The sequence below is a fragment of the Hylaeus volcanicus genome, chromosome 3 (genome assembly GCF_026283585.1).
Source record: "Hylaeus volcanicus isolate JK05 chromosome 3, UHH_iyHylVolc1.0_haploid, whole genome shotgun sequence".
Taxonomy (NCBI): Eukaryota; Metazoa; Arthropoda; class Insecta; order Hymenoptera; family Colletidae; genus Hylaeus; species Hylaeus volcanicus.
In genome coordinates, this window is record NC_071978.1 from 20142947 (window position 1) to 20162626 (window position 19680).

At 35.2% G+C, this 19680-nt stretch overlaps 1 protein-coding gene across 1 annotated transcript; it reads right to left on the minus strand.

Annotated features, from left to right (window-relative positions):
* Positions 1 to 425: 425 nt before the first annotated feature.
* LOC128874345 (uncharacterized) lies at positions 426 to 19187 on the minus strand. The gene is made up of 4 exons (XM_054119008.1): positions 17866 to 19187; positions 10331 to 10575; positions 6474 to 6624; positions 426 to 5064 (listed from the first exon to the last, which is right to left on the minus strand). Exons 1-4 carry the CDS (start codon positions 17996 to 17998, stop codon positions 2210 to 2212), a joined length of 3384 nt encoding a protein of 1127 aa, XP_053974983.1. The 5' UTR covers positions 17999 to 19187; the 3' UTR covers positions 426 to 2209.
* Positions 19188 to 19680: the final 493 nt, after the last annotated feature.

The window sequence follows — 19680 nt, forward strand, 5'->3', positions numbered from 1 at the left end:
TAAAACTTGCATATTAATTGATTATAAAAAATGTTTGGCACAGTTTTTATTTGTTCTGTCATTATATAATAATTCAAACTTGAACGTTTGTACAATTTCAAAGTAAATTAGGAAAAGATAACAGATTGTATACAAAATAACAATTTGTGAATGTAATAACAAAGTCATGGTAATGACCATTCGGATAATGACTGATAAAATATTTTTCTTGGAACAAATTTTATGTTCACATACATTCAGCACTATAAATATTCGTACCCTTTATGCATATTAAAGAATTTTGTCTTAATTAAATTGTGCTTAATTATAGGTTTGACGTTTCGAAATCGATTTTCCATTATAAATATATACATGTGTTTATTCATGCACATACATATAATGAAACATTTATTTAGAAACATCAAACTTGTCATTTAATTTAGACAAATTTTTCAATAGATAAAAAGATATGGAATTTCAATGACAAAGACAGAATCATTTTAGTTTAGTTGGAACTTCCTTTCTATTTAACCTTTTCTTAATTTTTCGTTAACTTTTCTCATTATCTTACAAATGACGAGATTAAAAACATTGTGCTTATTAAAATGTCAGTATATTTTGAAAATGGCAATTCCTCCACTCGTCATATTTATTTCTTACGCGTGTTAATTAAGTAACGTTGACATCTTACAATATTTATACGCTGTAATAACATTATTTTATATTGTTATTAAATCTCCTGCTTTGCCTCATGTTACCCTGATACCGTCAACTTCACGTCGACGTAAAATACAACTTAATAAATTTTTAAACGTCATAACAATCGTTTATATAAAAATTGTATATTTTTTACAAGTTTCAAGTAATTTGTATACTTTGTACACCTTTTTGCCTCGCATTGAGCTCGCGTCGATCAAGTTATGGAAGCATCACATAATAACAAGAATCTTGGTCCCAGAAATCGTGCAGAAAGTGCATACTATTATAACCATGTAAGATGATTGTAAACATATAATTGAGTTACAAGTACATGCTATACAAAAACACCAACAGTCGCAAAAATGTTGATATCGACTATATGTTATTATTCGAATGTATAATATTTTTGGAACGCTTTTTAAAATTACTTTAGTCTCGAATAGTAACAATCAGTAGTGTCTATTGCAAAAACAGGGTATACATGGAATATGCATGATTCTTGATACGTATGATACTTCATAATACTGTACTACCTTATAAAGATGCAATTCATGTATAATACAAATTCTAATTACGATAATTTTTAAAAACAAGAAACACATTGAAATATAAATACAATTTAATTACAACAAGTAAACGCTTTCATCAAAACATCAAAAACATATTTTTAAACAGGGGCCAGTCTTTTCAGAGAATGGAAGGAGATACTAAATCGAACTTTTCGACTAGTTGAAGAACAGATCTATTCGGGATGAGCGTAATGTTATAGGTACAATACCGATCGACAGCTGATTCGTCTATGCGATAAAGGTTGAGTACAGTATATTAGAATTGTTCTTCTACTTTACGATATTAACCTCTTGAGGGATACTGATACACATGTGTGCATTTCCTTTTATATCAAAATGACCATTACAATCACAATAATTTTTAGAATTCAAAAGTATAACCATATTAAAGTGAAATAGTATATTTGTATGGTAATACTTTATCGACCAGTAGCGAAGGGATATGTACTTAAATTCAATAGTGTTTTGTATTTTAATACCATTAGTATTATTCAATATTTCTTTTAATCATTAGAGTCGTTTTATGATTAATATTTACATAATAGTTCATAATTCATATAATGATGGGAGCATAAAATATTATCACAATAATAGATAACAAAGTATTGATTGTCCTTGCAAAATTCCCATTAATAGGCTACTGGTCAGTAAAGTGTCAAAATTGATTTATAGATACAAAAATCGCTTTACTCTCTGTGTATTCAACTAGCCCACCATTCGTCCCTCAAGAGGCTAAATTTCCAATGTCGATTGCAACGTCTGCCTTTCTACAGCTTCGCCTTCCTCTGCCTTCTTCCAAACTTTTGCCTTCCTCGAAACTTTCCGAACCAATTTCGAAGGGTAAGACGACAACAACGTCTATCTCAATTCAAGCTGTATCCACAGCTCACGACTCGTTCATTAGTATTACATATTCGAGAACATTGTCGACAAACAACCTCAAGGTGACCGATCTTTCATTCTCATCGATTCTGTTCTTTATCATCGAAAAATGTCCACTGATCCAATTTCTTTGAACCACTCTCCTTGACTTCCTGTTTCGAATCCGAATCATCGGATCCCTTCGACTCGTTGGGCTTGTACTCGGACACATAAATTACTTGTTTGCCCTCGGCGTTTCCCTTTTTATTCGACTTGGCGATGTCTGTTCTTCTCGGCGGGACCGGTGGCTTTTTATTCGAAGCAGTCTTTCCGTTCGACGTCGTTTTGATTTCACTTTGTACCGATATCTTCTCCTTAGCACGTGTCGCGGTTACCATTTCGCTGTTGTCCTTTTCCTGAGCTTTATCCTTGTCGGCCGAGAGCTTGATCTCTGTGATGTAAGTCATTTTCTGCGGCGTGTTGGTCAGAGCTGACCGACCGTCGAAGTCCTGCGGATTGTAGTCCATCGATTCACCCACCAATCCGCTGTCCTCACTGTTTTCACCACTCGAGACACTGATATTGTTTATATTGCGACGGTCCTCGCGGTCGAACAAATTTTTGCTGTTTACAGTCACACCGGAACCGAATTCGTACTCGTCCTCATCCTCGTCGTTCTCCCTGTCCATTCTTTGACTAGTGGGAACCTCGATGACTCGCCTTGATTTGCCATCGATCGACGATGTCTCGGTTGCGTTTTCCCTGTGTTTAAGCGGGGACCCGTGCGTGTGGGGGCTCGAGTTCGCTTCTTCGTCGTCCTGCATCGTGATCGAGTCGGAACCGTTACCCTCAGCCGAATTGGAGGAGTAGTCTTGCAAGGGTATCGGCGTGGACGAACGTTTCGAAGAGAAGGCCTTCTTCTTGCACGTCTCGTGACGGTTGCAGTTGTCCCCGCACGCGTGGCATCCTCTTTTTATATTAATCTTCGTCATTGGCTCCTCCTCGATGGGTTTCTTGCCGTCCAACGAAGTATCCTCCTTCCAGTTCTTGAAACGGAACAGATCCTGCTTGGAGGACTCTGAGATGCTCGCTGGTTTCTCAGAGTACATCTCGAAGCGCTTCAGAGCCTTACCAAAATCCTTGCTCGGCCTTCTCTCGTCCTCGTCGGAGGAATGCTCGTCCACGATGACGCTGTCGTCGTTGAAGTCTTCAGGCAGTGACGTTTCTTGCTTGAACTTCAACTCCACCTCTTCGATCGTGGGACTTTTAACAACCTCGCCATCGTTGACGATTCTCGCCAACGAGTTGTCTTCGTCAGGATTGAACATACGCTCGGTGCGAATGAACTCCTCCGTGAGCCTCATGCTAAGGGGAAGGTTGTAGAACTCGACAGGTTCGTCATCTTTTGGATCTTCGTCTCCCGACTCGGACGTATCGCGTTTTAACTTAATTTCTATCGCCGACGTGGATCGTTCCAGAGGATCGTTGCTCTTCTTACCAGTTCTAGGTTTCTTCGACCTGTCCTCTGAATCCTGCGTCTTGCGCCAGACTACGTCCTCTAAATTTCCCCACTCGTTCGACTTCTTTAGCAGTCGTCTGTCGAAGGTGTCCATTTGGTCGAGTTTAGTCAAGTCCTCGGTAGACTCGTTGATATCCTCCGGAGGAAGCGGTGCCTTACGCTTTTTCGTGCCTGTGTCCGTCATGTCCAGGCTCTGAGCTCTTTCCAGAGTGGCAGATGTTCGACATTCGTACTTGGACAGATCACCCAGGCTTGCTGCCTTTCTATAAACATCATCCTCATCGTCCTCGTCGTTGTTCGTCTCTGGTACGGGTGTTCGATGAATGGTAATATCAGCAGAATTTAATTCTATGGTCGTGAAACTGTTCTGTATCTCGCTGTCTGTGTCAGACTCCGAATGCCTTCCATCTATTATCAAAGTCTCCATCTTCGGTTCGTCGAAGTCCGTCTTACAATCGGTTTTCTCCACATTTTCGCGCACCTTGTTCACGTAATCTGTTAACGATTCTGAATAATCGATGATGCTGTTGATCTCGTCCTCCTTCTTCGAGTCGTAAGCTTTTAGGGATAAATCCTTTTTGGAAGGCGAAGCACTTTCTGTCTCGTTCCCTTTCGGAGGTGGCGGAGCTTTCCTTTTATTCTTTTGTACATTCTTCTGGTCCTCCGTTTCCACAGACTCAACGTTCTTCTGCACGTTTAGCAGTTCCGAACTGTTCTTTCGATTCCTACGCGCGGCCATGGCTGCATTGTGCACCTCTGTGGGCACCTCCGAGGGCATACGAAACGATCCATCCGTGTCTTTTCCACCTTTATCTAATGTATCGACGCTACGCGCTGGAGGAACGTCGTTTTTTATTTTAGGTGGATTTACCTGTGAAGTCTGTTGACGCTGAGCTTCTTCCTTCCTGTCGATCAAAGTAGCCTTGGCCATGTTCGACAGATGCTTCTCCGTGTCCATCTTCTTGGAGTTTCTTCTCTCGAGGTTCGTGTTGTGCTCGTTCTGATTCTCGATACGATGAACCGTGCCGTCGAGAGCTGGCAGAACCTTGATACCGAATTTCTGATGGTTGCCTTTCGATTCTTCGTGGCGTTTCTCGAACGTTTGGTTGCTTGGAGTAGACATGCAGGATTTCAGGGTGGAATTCATCGTGGAGTAATTGGAGCTGATGGATTCGTTCGGATCGACTATGAAGAGCCTTTTCGCGACGATCTTGGATTGCGAGAGCTCCGGGATCGATTGGCTTCGGTAGAGAGGGTGGCAGATCCTCGCTGCGCTCGGACCGACGCTTTTCTTCAACAGTGTGGTCGGTTTCGATCCACTTCCTCCGCTTTCTACCTCCAGTTTCACGTCGTATGGCGAGGCGTAGCTTAGAATCGTTAGGGCGTCCTCGTACACCATGTTTCGGAAGCTTATTTTCACGCTGGCCACGCGATCACCTGTAAGCAAATGTAATGGGACAGTTAACACGCTGGAAAACGATGAAGGAGATTGAAGCGTTATAAAGTGTTGAGATTAGAGAATTTTTAGGTAACAGAAGTATGTAGTAGAACCTTTGTGATGTGAACAAGTGGTTGGGATTCAATTTTAAGTCATATTAGGTTGTCCCAAAAGTTTCTTCCATTTCATTAATAAGTAATACATACATAATATTGTATGTCTAATGTTATATTATTGAATTGCGTACGATTCATTTTGCTCCATTACTATTACAACATTAACATCTACGAAATTAGGATGTCTATTTATATAAACACTGCCACACAAAATAACTTAGTGCAAGTCGCGGAAGAAACTTTTGGGGCAATGTAATAGAAACATTTCACAAATTCTTCTCTATAACAGAAATATCCCAAGAAACACTTAATAAATTGGGCTCCTAATGTGATTTCCCGTCCTAACACTTCATTTACCGGGAGCCTATTTATAGGCTTTTTAATTGCAGTACTTAGTTATTCGAATTTATTTACTGTGTTGATGGCTGTCTACGAACAATGTTCAGTGTTTGGTAGCAGACTTGGCTTTCCTATGTACCTAGTAACAGTATGAAGGAATTATTGTCAGTCTAGATTGGCATATGCTACTGTAGAAAATTCTTTTTTGAATTAAAGTCTGCTTCTAAATAGCCCGGTAAATAAACTGTTAAGAAGGGTGTCTTCAGAAATGTTTTATAAAGAAACTATGGGATGGATTGTTTTCAAACTTTTACTATGTTTTATTGAACATTTGGACAAACGAAAGGCAGTCTCAAAATGTCATTAACATGGTGTTACTCGATTTAATAGTACTGAACAAACATAAACCCCAGCGTTTGGTTGATAATTTTGAGAAAATTTTCTTAAACTAGGTACTTGTGACTCCATTGTAGGATTCTTTGATATCTCCAAAAACTGGAAAATGGCGGATCATTGAAAAAAAAATACCGAATTTTACGAAACAGATGTTATCTATTTATTAAAAAAAAATATAAAAAGATCAATTGAAAAAAGAAAGAACTACCATGCTAAGGACACAGAGGCTAATTTTTAATTCTGAATCATTATGAATAGATATTAAATAGATATCATCTTGTAAAAGGAGATATGTAAATACTAGTATGTTTATGCATAATACCTACAGCATTATAATAAAAAATATAGGGGTTTATGTAAAAGAAGTTCACATAACGGATGTTCACATAACGGAGGTTCTACTATATCACATGTTATCAAATATTAAATAAATAGAAATCTCGGTAATAATCTCGTTCATAATCTCGTTCATAATTCTGAAATAAATTAATATATCCTTGTGCATTATAAACAACAAAAATTACGCTAGAACTGTTGTTAGATGAATAAATACCGACCGGGATGTATTCGTCCAGATTCAGATGCAGGCCCACGGTGTAAGAGATCTTTGACAAAGATCCCCTCTCTCATGTTGCCGCAAATATTGAATCCCAATCCTGTGAAATCTCGACTCTTCAAGCTGACTACGTTAACCTTTGTGGCTTTCGGCTGCACAAAAGAAATCACTCTCTATACAAATGAATTTTACAGGATGTCTATATACATGGTGCACGAGAAGTTCATAGACACGCATTTTTTTCATAGAACTAGAAGCTCAACTTTATAAAGTTTCATAAAAAAAACTTGTATAAAGTTATATTTCTCCTAATAATTAGACAAATGAAAAAGAGTCACATTTAATAAGTTGGAAAACTATGATCAAGGAGAGCCTATGAACTTTTTGTCTACCCTGTATAGTTACGTCACTACAAATATCTTTTTGTGTTTATGTAACAATAATGATTTGTTTCTGCATTCTTAACTGAATATTTTTGCAAATTTTTAGATTCTAATGTGGACAAATGACGTAGGATCAGTCTGTAGATTCTTTAGAGGCAAAAGCACACTTTTGAATAGATTATACTGAAACATAATTTTGAAAATGGGATAATTATTATTACAGTCGCATCTAAAGAATGTATACATTGACTCGACGTTGTCCTAAATTAATTTGAATAGACAGTGAAGCAATACAAAATCATCTTTTATTACTGTTTCGGTAACAGTTCTCCCTTAGGGCAACTGTCTATAAGTAATTTGGTGAAGGAATTTCGAGGAGTTAAAAACACTTTAATGCTTGGAATTAACATTAGTGATAGGGCTTTTCATTAAGGAAAGTGAGATATTTAAAGAAAAATAGATCTGGATGGGATTCGTGAATTTTGATGTTGCAAATGCAAGTATTAAGTGTAGAAATTAATTGTGTTCCTTTCTATGATAAATTTATAAATATTATACCACTTATGATCTTCCTCCAGTCATACAAGAGAGCAAATACTGCCGTAAAAACAATTGTGGAATCAATCAAACTTTTAAACTAGAGTTACAAATAATTGAATGTGAAGATAGAAAACTAATTTCTATACGTAATAATTGACACGTATACTTTCAAGCTGCTAGAAAAACGATAAAAGAAACGTATTGGTTACTAGACTTCGTGTATGAAGACAAATTGCAATGTCCATCGAGTTGATGGACTATTTTTGTGTAAACTACAGGCGTGAATGATTGAATGTAAAGGCACATTAATTTCTACACCTAATACTACCAACAAACGGTAGTTGTATAATTTCCAATGTAAAACGAAGTTACAGTCTTTCAGAAATTTTCACGAGTATTAGTCAGTCAATCAACGTGTTGATGCGCGTTTTCATTTGTTCGAATCACTAGCTGCCTAAAGGCTAACTTTGAGATTCGGCTCATACACCGTGGACTTCCTCTTCGCCAAGATACATAAAGCCACACATCAAATATGGCCACATTAACTGTACGCGTATCCGAATTTGGCCATGTACGATACCTTGTATGTTCAGAATATTGAAGTGAAATGTACATTTTATGCTCGTATCGGTTTTGTGTGCAGGAACAGTTCTGCATTATTCGTCTATTATAAAATAACACTTTTCTAGTTTCTTCAGATTTTTTTTTTTGTGAAGCATTATAGAGCGCCGGACAAAGTGGTAGTTGAGCAAAACGATATTTTTGTTATAAGGTAGCCTTATAACAATATAGCTTTACAATGGAATAGCTTTACAATAAAATAGTTTTATAATAAAATAACTTTTGTCTTACACACCACAATTAATTATATGTTCAAATATCATTGACTAGTTCATAATTTTTATAAAATATTGCCACTGGATACAAAATTACATTAATATCGTTTTCCAGTAGAATGTTTCAATATCCATATTATAAGAAGTGATAGAATGTAAATTAAGTCACAAAATAACAGTTAATCTATACAATAAAAAAGTCATTAAATTAATGACCTTTTTATGGTAAAAACCAAATTCATTTCGAAATACTCCCAAATGTCTATGTAATAAGTTTACCAAAGTTAAAATTATTCTGGAGTCAATTATTATAGTTTGTATATCACACGATCATTTACAGTCATGATATAAAAACTATATCAATTAATTTAATTCTAACGAATTTTCTGTTGGAAGCTTACTTTTGTTATCATAGATAACCTTATTAAATAAAGATTTGCATTTATTTTAAAGCAAATATGGTCGTATGTGTCATGTTATGAATTTTGATAAGCATGTGTTTTCTAAAATAGAAGTTGTCTTTGGAAGAGGACTATCGTAATGATTTGATTTTTTATATATACACCTAGTCTACTCCACTGCAGAATATAATTTTTGATATTTGAAAATTAGCTACGTGTTTTCTAAAATAATATTTATCTTTCAAAGGTCTAACAGGTTGCCAATATAAGTGATCTGATTTTTTAAATACAGTCTAATCCACTGCAAATTATCATTTGTCTCAGAATTCGATTTAAAAAACTTGAAACAATCAATATTGTTCCATTAACATCGACCCAGTAGACACGCTTCCAAACAAATTATAATTGGTTCACCTAACAGCAGGTGGTTAGCTTTGGTCACTGCTTTAATCTTGTTCTACCATGCAGTTCTTTTACTGTAAAACACGTTTGTTTATAAAAATCTGTTGCAACCTGTTTGACGTCCGTGTAGCAACTTCTGTGAACTTACATGCAATAGGTAACATGGCAACGCTTTCGCATTTCATTGAAGCCAATTCCCGTAGAGAAGTTTTCTTTTCACTATGCATTCGTGAATTCTAATGGAGTTATGTGAATTCCACATAAGTCAGCAGCTTCTACCGATTTGTGTGTCAATATTTGTGCTGGAACATTTGCTTCGTCGCAACCATGTGACTGTGATAAACTTTACTATGTTCTAATCTTTTTAATCTAATCAGCATTTCATTTATTTCGTTAATATTACAGTACAGCTGTCTACGGTAACTTCATATGTACGTGTGTGTATTTATACTCGTAAGAGTTCTTTTTTAAACAGTCTAACTGAATTAATGTTTACATTTTCGGAGGATTCAATTCATTGGAATCCGCTGCTTAAATGATTCACAATGTGCTTATTATTAACGTAATATGCAATATATAAAAGGTATCTCCTGGTATATTTCCTTCTGACGATTGTGTAACCATGAAAGAAATTAGTGTTGTCACTTTGTCCTACACTGTAGTTTGATAATGAAATGGAAAGGTAAAGAATTTACGGTAATGGTAGCTTTGGAATTACGCAGGATGATACAGGAAGTAGATTAATTTTTGTAATGAGACAGTCTTGTATTAAGGTGGCCTTATAATGATTTAGCTTTATAATAAAGTAGCTTTGGAATTCCATGGCTTTGAAATTCCATGACTTTGAAATCCTACAGCTTTGAAGTTTCACAGTTTTGAAATACAACAGCTTTGAAATTCCATAGCTTTGAAATTCCATAGCTTTGAAGTTCCATAGCTGTGAAATCCCACAGTTTTGAAATCCCACAGCTTTGAAATCCCACTGTTTTGAAATCCAACAGCTTTGAAATTCCATAGTTTTGAAATCCTACAGCTTTCAAATTCCACAACTTTTGAATTCTATAAAAATGTCTGAAATTCCCCTACTAATTTTAAAAGTTTCAAATCGAGGTAAAAAAGCTACTGCGCCGTAGCTTCAGAAACAAATAATGAAATAAAGAGACCAAACTAAGGAAGCTCTGAGCTGATATGGAAAAGGAAAGCTATAGTAATGTTTAGCTTAGGGATTACGTAGAAAGGGGAAGCTACGATAGCTTGAGACCTGCATCGAACAAAAATTAATAAGAAAGCACTTACTCCAAGACAAGAATCATCGAGTGTTTTTCTTTTATCATTGCGGTTAGTTGATCCCAGGCCCAAGGACGTCCAAGAAGTAGACCATCGTACAGAATCTTTACCTGGAGTATCTCTGGGTGCCACAGATACCAGGCCTTCTCGGCTTCGATTAGTAGACGTTGCTGAGACATCCTTAAAACAAGGATTGTCGAAGGCATAAGCTTCTTCAACGATTTCTGGGTCTGTCACTAGGACCAAGTGTTTACCTGAAATTTTTCATTCAATATTTTTATTATTATCACCAATTAAAAATTGGATGCGGGATATTTCTAGCTCGTATTATGAAATATAAACGCTAAAACCATTTAGAAGATGCTTTGCTAATTTTTATATCTTGTATACATAACATTTTGGAATAATAATCGCATTAACGTGTCGATATAATTTGTATAATTATGTATACATTTTAATGTGCATTAATGTCGATGTACGATTGCAGATTAATTTGTTTTAATTGAAAATTGTTTTTTTTTTTACAAATTTGTAGATTGATATTCGTCATAACAGATTCATTCCAAGTTTATAACTGTTTGTATTTGATGCATATATATTGTTGTAAGTCAGTGTTTTAGAAGCTAGTAAAGTTTGTAGAGATTTATGTATTATATTCATTCAGTTAAGAACAGAGTGATTCTTGAAAAAAATAATCCAGAGATGGTACGATACATTTTTAATCATACATACTAACAAAAACAATTTCGCAATTAAAATCAAGTTCATAAACACATAATGGAGACTCGACTCAAGATGATAAAGGCCTTTATCATGGTTTTGATTGACACATCATGATTAATACTGATTGGAAAAGTATGAAATGCCTCGTTTATTTCTTTTTTTTTGTAGCTGAAATTGATGCTTCGTTGTAGCAGATAATATAACTTGTATTTTTATTTCCCAAAATTTCCGAAGGCTGTAAATTTATAATATTTTATATTTCATTTTAAAATAAGATTCTTGCTCAAATTTAAATAAAAATGTTATTAATTTAATTAATTTTCACACGCCAATTACTCTTGTGTTTTAATTTGGTCATTAGTCTTTTTTTTTTACACCGCACTTTCGAACTTGAATTTTACTTGTCTTATTGCATGCATTGAATTTTAATAATTTCTTGTAAATAAAAATGTTGGAATTTGTAGGTGTAAAAAGAAATTAAGAATTATTTAATTCTCGCAATGCTGTAGGGAAAAGTTAACGCAAGCAAAGCCTTAAAATAAAAATAATTGTTAGAACATTGATTATAGGGACAGTATATCATCGACGATAAATTAACAACGGCCTCGGTGTTCAGAAAAACTGAATAATATTTGAGTTATTCTTAATGCCAAAAATACTAGCATTTTCTTCTGCAGTAATTCAACAATCTAATAACAAGAAAAACTGCGCCCTAAATTAACATATTCTTATAAAATTGTAACGTATAACACACCACTTTTTTTTAAGCATTTATTTCTATACATATTAAAATTAGCAATACTAAAATATGATAATCGACGTAACATGTTAATTGGCATGACCAACAACATTTTTGCCGATTACACGCGCTCGAAATCGTTTTGGTTCGTTAATGCTAGTCTTGAAGCATTTGAATCCCGGCTCGTGCTCATTTATGGTCATTTTTTACGTGCTGACGAGCCTTAATAAGCGCCATGAAAGTTCCCGGCGAGAAGAAAACAGAGATGTGTTTTTCTCACGAATACTATTAAAATATTCTTGCACGAATCGTACGACTTGTAAAAGTTGTATCGTTCAAGCAAGTACGTTATTCGATATGAATAAAAAAAAACGGATTACATAGGTAATTAAATCATAGAAAGTTGTAAGGACCTCGCGAAAACTAATTTCGAGACACATTGGTTTTCTTATTATGTAGTTTATGTCTTCATAAACGGTGACATCATCGGGCAGATTTATACTTATTTAGTATGTTTAGCAAGGTATCTTGACAAGGCGTGTATGCGCGCGCAGACACCTACCAAGGATTATACATTCCATTCTGGCGCTTCCAAAGTGCAATTTTCTATCGTGTATCACTCGCGATGGCTCGAGAATGTTCAGCTGTTGATTTAATTTCTAGAAGCAATTTTTTTAAAGTAACAAAGTACCAGCCACGTGTTATCGTATCGTAAAGCAGAAGAATAAAAAAATGTCTGCCTACGGTTAACTATTTCAGACTAACAAAACTTCTATGATAAGACCATCGATAAATACCAATAATTAAATATCAATTGTAAAGTAAATTTTCATGATCATAGATTTTCACCTGAATCTATTCTACCAAACTTCAAATATCTTAATGGCGATACGGTTATTGCAAACAGATTATTTCCAGATTGTACAACATACTACTATAAAGTTCGAATTGATACACACTGATAACAGGATTAAAACGTAGGTCAAAAATGTAGATGATGGGTATCTGACTTCAGAGTTGAGCATATCTGCAAAGGATTAAAGTTTGTTTCTATCAGAACACCTTTATTTATTAATTTCCACTAAATTGCATTGTAATCCACCCCGATCATCTTCTTACAATTCTTTTCAGGACATGGACGTTTAATTAAAAGTTACGTGATAACAGTTTCGCATCGTTTCGAAACAATAGTAGCTAAACGGTTTAGTCGTCAATGATAAGAATACTACGCGGCTGGAAGACTGAATGTTTAATGCAAAATTTACAATCAGCCTTCGAACGACAAGTGATAACTTTTGTCTCTGCCCCTTCCAAGAATTCTGCTTAAGAGTTTCAGTATCTTTATAGTGTCACTTCCTTATCTTTCCGTCTATTATTTATTATCTATCGTCTGTTCCGTAGGAAAATAATTTATGGCTAACTAATAATGAGTGCGGATGCGCGTAGGACAACGTTTCGAGCGTTGCACAATTTTTTTTTTTTTAACGTATTTACAGAAAAAGTACAAGCTATTATTAACAAGTAACACGAGTTCGCTATCGGATTAATTACTCCTGCACGGAATGCCCTTAATCGTAATAGGATCCTTATTGCTCGAGTCTTGAATATCTCAAGATTCATTTAACCGGAGTGAGGTAACTCGATACGCTGAGCAACATCGTTTTCAACAGGTATAATTACACGATGTTATTACACGTTCCGAGAGTGTTGTAAGCTGGAGGGGCTCGAGGGGAGAAAACTAATCAGAAATCACGAAAAGCTTTGAGAATTCTATTTTTAGACATAGTGAAGAGGAATTAACAGTTACGGCTGGAAGGAAATTAACTAAGGCATCGTTTGAAGCGATTGATGAAATTCAAGTAGATTTTGTTTAACAATTGAGGAAGGAGAAGGGTGGGGGGAAGTTTTCTACCCTTCCCATCTATTATCAGTCCCTGCATTCAGAACTTCGTTGTATATTTATTCCCTTTCTTTTTCCTTTGCGAATAATATTGTTCTTTGAATGCCTAGCTTAAATTTCAGAATTATTGGTCTTCCAGCAGTGAAATCTAGTCAGATAATTATTATTACTGTTTATTCTAATAAATGCAAGTCTAACATACAGAATATATTCTTCACTGCTATTGTATAATATGTACAATGTAATATAATATTATATATATATTGTAAAAGTTTTTAACGAAAACTGAACGAGGCCAGGGGACTCGAATCAGGTCTTCCATATTAGCAGCCAATCCTTTTTTCTACTGGGCCATCTCCGTATCTTACTAATCATCTTTTTTATTTCACTTCTTATTGCGATACTAGATTTATAATTTCATTTATACTCATTAAACGCAAGTCTAACGAACAGAATATTCTACCCTCTTTTTCTTATTCTATAACATTGCATTTTTTCATATCTAGTTTAAATTTTATAATTATTCTTTCCATTAGTAAAGTCTCAAGGGCTGATTGGAGGAAACTAATCTAATGACTAGATTGCGGATATTTATGCATTTATGACAAACATAAATATACATGGATATATTGAACAAATACATAAATATATAAAATACACGTTACAACATTTAGACATCTAAACAGAATTTAATTCAAGTTTCCTTTCGTCATTCATATGTATACAGATATGAATTACAAATAAAGATATGAAGATGTGAATTATGCATAAATATTCGCAATCGATGATTTATATTAATTAGTTATGATTTTATAATGCATTACGATTCTATGTCGACTAATTTTTCATTCTTAAATCGGACGTTTCTACAGATGCAGACTATTTCATAGGAGTCTATTTTATCATTGATGATCTACTGCTTAGTATTCGTTGTAAGGCGGTCGATACCAAGAAGAAATTAACTTCTAAACGATGAAATCCGATGGTGGGTTGATACCAGATTGCCACGATACTCCGTATTAAGAATGTGTCTGATTCAAATGGATTTTTCCACTGCGAAGTGTTATTGCCAACTGGAACGTTGATTTCCGTTATGTTTTAATGCAGAAGGAAAAACATTATCTTCCAGAACATCCAGAAAATCGATGATTTAAGTAACATTACTAGTATTAGCAGGTAATTTCCATCGGTTTTAATATTCAGAGATTTATGCTGCACGCATATTTGTAGAGTTGTTTGCTAACATTGACATTAAACTTAGAAAAAGCAGTTCTCCCTTCTTTCGTACACAAGAAGCATGCATATTCATTAGTGTAGTAAATCTTCAGCTACAAAAAGATAAATGTCGTTGCGCTCTTTACCATCGGAAATTTCTAGAATTTTATATTTAATGGTTTGTGATAAACAATTACAGTTTTCGAGGGATTTTTATAATTTCAGTAAAATTTTACAGGTTTTACAATATCGAAACAAATTTTTTTAATCAAATAACAAGGATAGTCAAACATTTAGATAATTTAATATTTCGTGTAAAATTTATAATAAATAACAATTTAATAAACATAATTAATTTGAATCATAGATTTAATTAACATTTTCGTATTTTAGTTTTATTTTACGTTGAAATACATGAATTTAACATTTCGTATAATAAATAATAAATTACAATTCAATGAATATAATTAATTTAAACTAGGAACTGATGTCCCGTGTAAATCAGATAATTTCAACTGAAATATTTGTATCGTTTTACAGCCTGTGTAAACATTTAGTCTTCCCATGCAATTCTGACATACTTTTCAGACTATACGCAACTACGTAACAGTTTCGAATAATTACCGATTACAAAAGTCTAGATTACAACAAATGAAAGGAAACAACTCCAAAACTTGTTGTACCTGGCAGTTTCTATTTTTAAATGAACGTTTTCCTTTTAGGTGTAGAAATTAAGTCTGTGCCTATACATTAAATCGTTCGTAACTTTGGTTTAAGTAAAAATATTTATTCAACATTTTCTTACGTTAAATTACCAACCTATTTTTCATTATAACGAATTTATATACGTGTAAGGCTCAACCTGATGGTCATTATAACTTATCTATGCATATAAAGTTCAGTATCTCGCAAATTTTGCCTATTATTGTTCTTCTAACAAATTACAATTATACTCTACAATTTTCACACGCAGAAACTATTGTTCTATTATTTTATTTTCATTCATTATTCCATTTTGTTACATTAAAGTATCAACATAGTAACGAATCACACAGGTTTGTTTGAAATTCGCTTTTACAACGATATACAGTGGGTGTAGAATGTATTCGTACACCGATCGATTTCTCCCAAAAATTTGTGTGAAATTGTAGTTTCGTAATTTCTTTTTTTATAATCAATGATATTTTACATATTCTCGGAAATGTCTAAGATGTATATAGTCCAAACAACATTTACTAGTTAATATAATTTGTGAAATTAACAAAAGAATGCGAAAAGCGGGTAAAAGTATAAAAGCAATAAGTATTTGTACGATTCTTATGACGAACCATTTACAGTAGAGTTTGTAACGTAAACACATTAGTTTATTGTACGAATTAAAAAACATCAAATTTCCAGTAAAATACTTTTAAAAAAGACTCTAATAGAGGAATGGAAGAAGATCCTACTTTGAATAACTAACAATTTAGTTAATTTAACGCTTAGAAGAGTTGCAATAATTATAAAATCAAAAGGAAATCCTACGAAGGAAGTATTATATACTTATAAATTAATGTAAGTTTCTCTTTTTTTGAATGAAGTTTTAAAAATTAAACAGTTGTGGGAATACTTATTGCTTCAACGTTTCTATCGATTAATTATTTTTTTTCTTGTTAACTTCGCAACTTACATAAATAGCTATTCTTTTTTTGTAATGTATCTATTCTAGAGATTTCCGAGAATATGTAGAATGTCATTGTTTATAAAAAATAAGTTAATAAAATACAATTTTACATAGTTTTTTTGGAAATTGATCAGTGTACGAATACTTTCTACACCCAATGTATGCTCCCTTGGAATGTGACCGAGGGAAGATTAAAAGTTGTATAGTTTTTCTCTATAAATAAATAGCAAGTTTACCTTGGAAAGGCACAGAATTAACATCCACGCCTAATAATTTGAAACCGTCACCGTAAAGCGGCATCGTGTGTGCATATTCGGCGTTCCACATACGTCGCATTCCACTTCGACACGACGATGATAAGAGATATCATCTTGAATGTGATCTAAGCGACGGAACGCATTTCACGTAGGGAACATTTCGTGTTGTGGGTCGTAAACATCATTCCACGAATAGCGATCCCAATGTACCGAGCAAAAGACTTTCATGTACCATCGTGTCTCTCGAGTGGCACTCCAAGGTCTGCCTTTTGCGTGTGGATATAGGCATCAATTGCGACGCAATAGCGAAAAAGATTGTGCGAGACGATAAGGAGTGCTGTACCTTTTGTGCGCTAATTCGCGTCCCATATAGAGCTTCTCTGATTTCTAGTTTACCCGAATATAATAAGTCTACAGCTCGACCGAAACGTTCCCCGATTTTTTTCCCCGTCGCATTCTCAACGGTGCGTGCCATTTTGAATTACAGGATGTTTCACGGTACAAGATCATAATTTATCGAGACAGGCGAATTCCTTGCATAATTACTGGCTTCGCAGCGGTGTGTGCGATATCCGATCCATCGACTGGAAATTGTACAGTTATTTATTATTCTGCGCCGGAGATATTTTTCTCTTTTTTTTTTATCATCTTACGCTCAGGAGAAGTTACAAAGAAGTCACGCGTAACGATGAATTCCAATTTATTGCGCAAGAAATGCCATCAAGTTTGCGTACATTATACATGTACACGCCTCCTCGGGAAACCCAAGAGCCGATACTTGAATCACCGCGAATCGTTTGCCCTTCGACGCTGGAATGTCCATTTATCGTTCGAAAAGAGCGAATTGTCGCGCAACGATTCGCGTTAACTCGAAGTCGGTAAAGGCAACTAGGGCGCGCTCGAGTAAACAGGCTCGCGAATGTAAACCACAGATTGATCTGTCATCGAGAGCTCCGACCGCCAGTTTGCCGGCGGCAGCTGAAACTTTTCGATATACCTTTTCGGAAAAAAAAAAGAAAAAGGAAAACGTAAACGCGGAGAACTCACCCTTGTGTTTACGCCACTGTCTGTAAACGAGCGCGGCAACGACGAGCAGGAGAATCGTCGTGAGGAAAGTACCGATCACAGCCCCTGCCACGCTTCCTGCCCCGAAACAGGTATCCCGTGGCTCGTCCTCCATTGCTCCTTCTCAAACACTCCTTCGATGCATGTCCAACTCGGCTTGCACGTAGCCCGTTTTCCTCTCGGTGAAATTTCTCGCGCTGAACGAGACGGAGAGACCAGAATCCCGGCACTGTTCACCACGGCTCCATACGACGTGCATAAGGAAACATTATTTTCACTTTGCGAGTCGTTGCCCTTTATCGAAGAATCACCACCGTGATTGGAGACACCGTCCTACTGCCGTGACACCGTGCACGATACTGAGAGAAAGAGAAAGAGAAAGAGATGGAGAGAGAGAAACGGACCCATGGATCGAGTAAAACAGGTAGCTGCGCAACAGGTGCTTCTGCCTATGAGGTGGGGATTCCACTTCTACACAATTTACAGCGGGCCGGGGGCAGGAGTGGTACGGGCATGCGACCAGAGTGGGGAAACGTGGCATTCCTTCGCCGTTTCAGAGCTGACCGTATTTCTCGTACCCTAGCCTAGAAGCACCGCGTGAATGCAAACCGTAGGCGTGCGAGGAAACGATTCGCGTGTCTCGCGAATTCTCGTGTCTTCGCCTTTTTTTTTTCTTTTAGAAAAGCACTGAGGTTACATACAGCCAGTGCTTGAACGCTATTTCGAAGTGCATCTTGTTTGACTTCGACTTTGGCAGATGTTAGGCGCAGGAATTAATTCTTGAATATTTAGATTCGATCATCTGTTCTTTATTATTCTTTTTTTTTTGTCATTCTAGATTCACTCGACATTTTGTTACGTAAACCACTGTAGGTCAAATTTGTTCTGTAGGCAACTTGCAAGGCATTTACTTTGATATTTCAGGTTGACAGTGCTGCCAATCGTCATTAGTATTATTATTGGTTATCAGAGACATTATATTAGGTTGTTCCAAAAGTTTCTTTCGCTTTATTAATAAGTAATACGTGCACAATAGTTTATGTTTTATGTTACATTATTGAATCGTGCACGATTCATTTTGCTCCATTACTGTTACAACATGAATATCTATGAAATTAGATTGTCTATTTACATAAACGCGACCACATAAAATAATTGAGTGCAACTCGCGAAAGAAACTTTCGGGACAACCTAATACATATAATTAAAACGTATACGTCATCTTGTGAGAAAACTGAAATTATTTGGTAATATGTATTAGCATGTGATCTGAAAGTTACACAGATCCATAGAGGACTAAAGTATCAATTTTCCAATAATCTGTCTCACCTGATGGCTCACCTGACGGATTACAATTTTTCTTATTATTCTTCTTGTAAAAGATTACAAGTTTAACTATTAATTATAATAACTGTAGAAGAACAATAAGCAAAATATTATATTGCATGGCAGTCTCTATCAAGTTGAGACTTATGTTATGTGTAGAGATGTATATAGATTTGTGTAGATCCATTGTGATAGAGATCAACAAAACAAAAAAAAAGTGGAAAGAAAAGTCAAGTCTTTAGGAATCCAAATTAAAATTATAATTTTCAGCTTCACATATATTTTTTATTTCATGAATGATCTTATATTATTTGGTTCTCATTTGTATTTTATTTTTATTTTATGTTGAAATCGTGGAAATAGGTGTAGTTCGATCAAGAAATATTTCTTGAGTACTTAAGTTTTCTATTCTCGTCTCAAGATTCTGATTAGATTTTGAGCAGAATTCTTTCATAGATAATGATGATTACC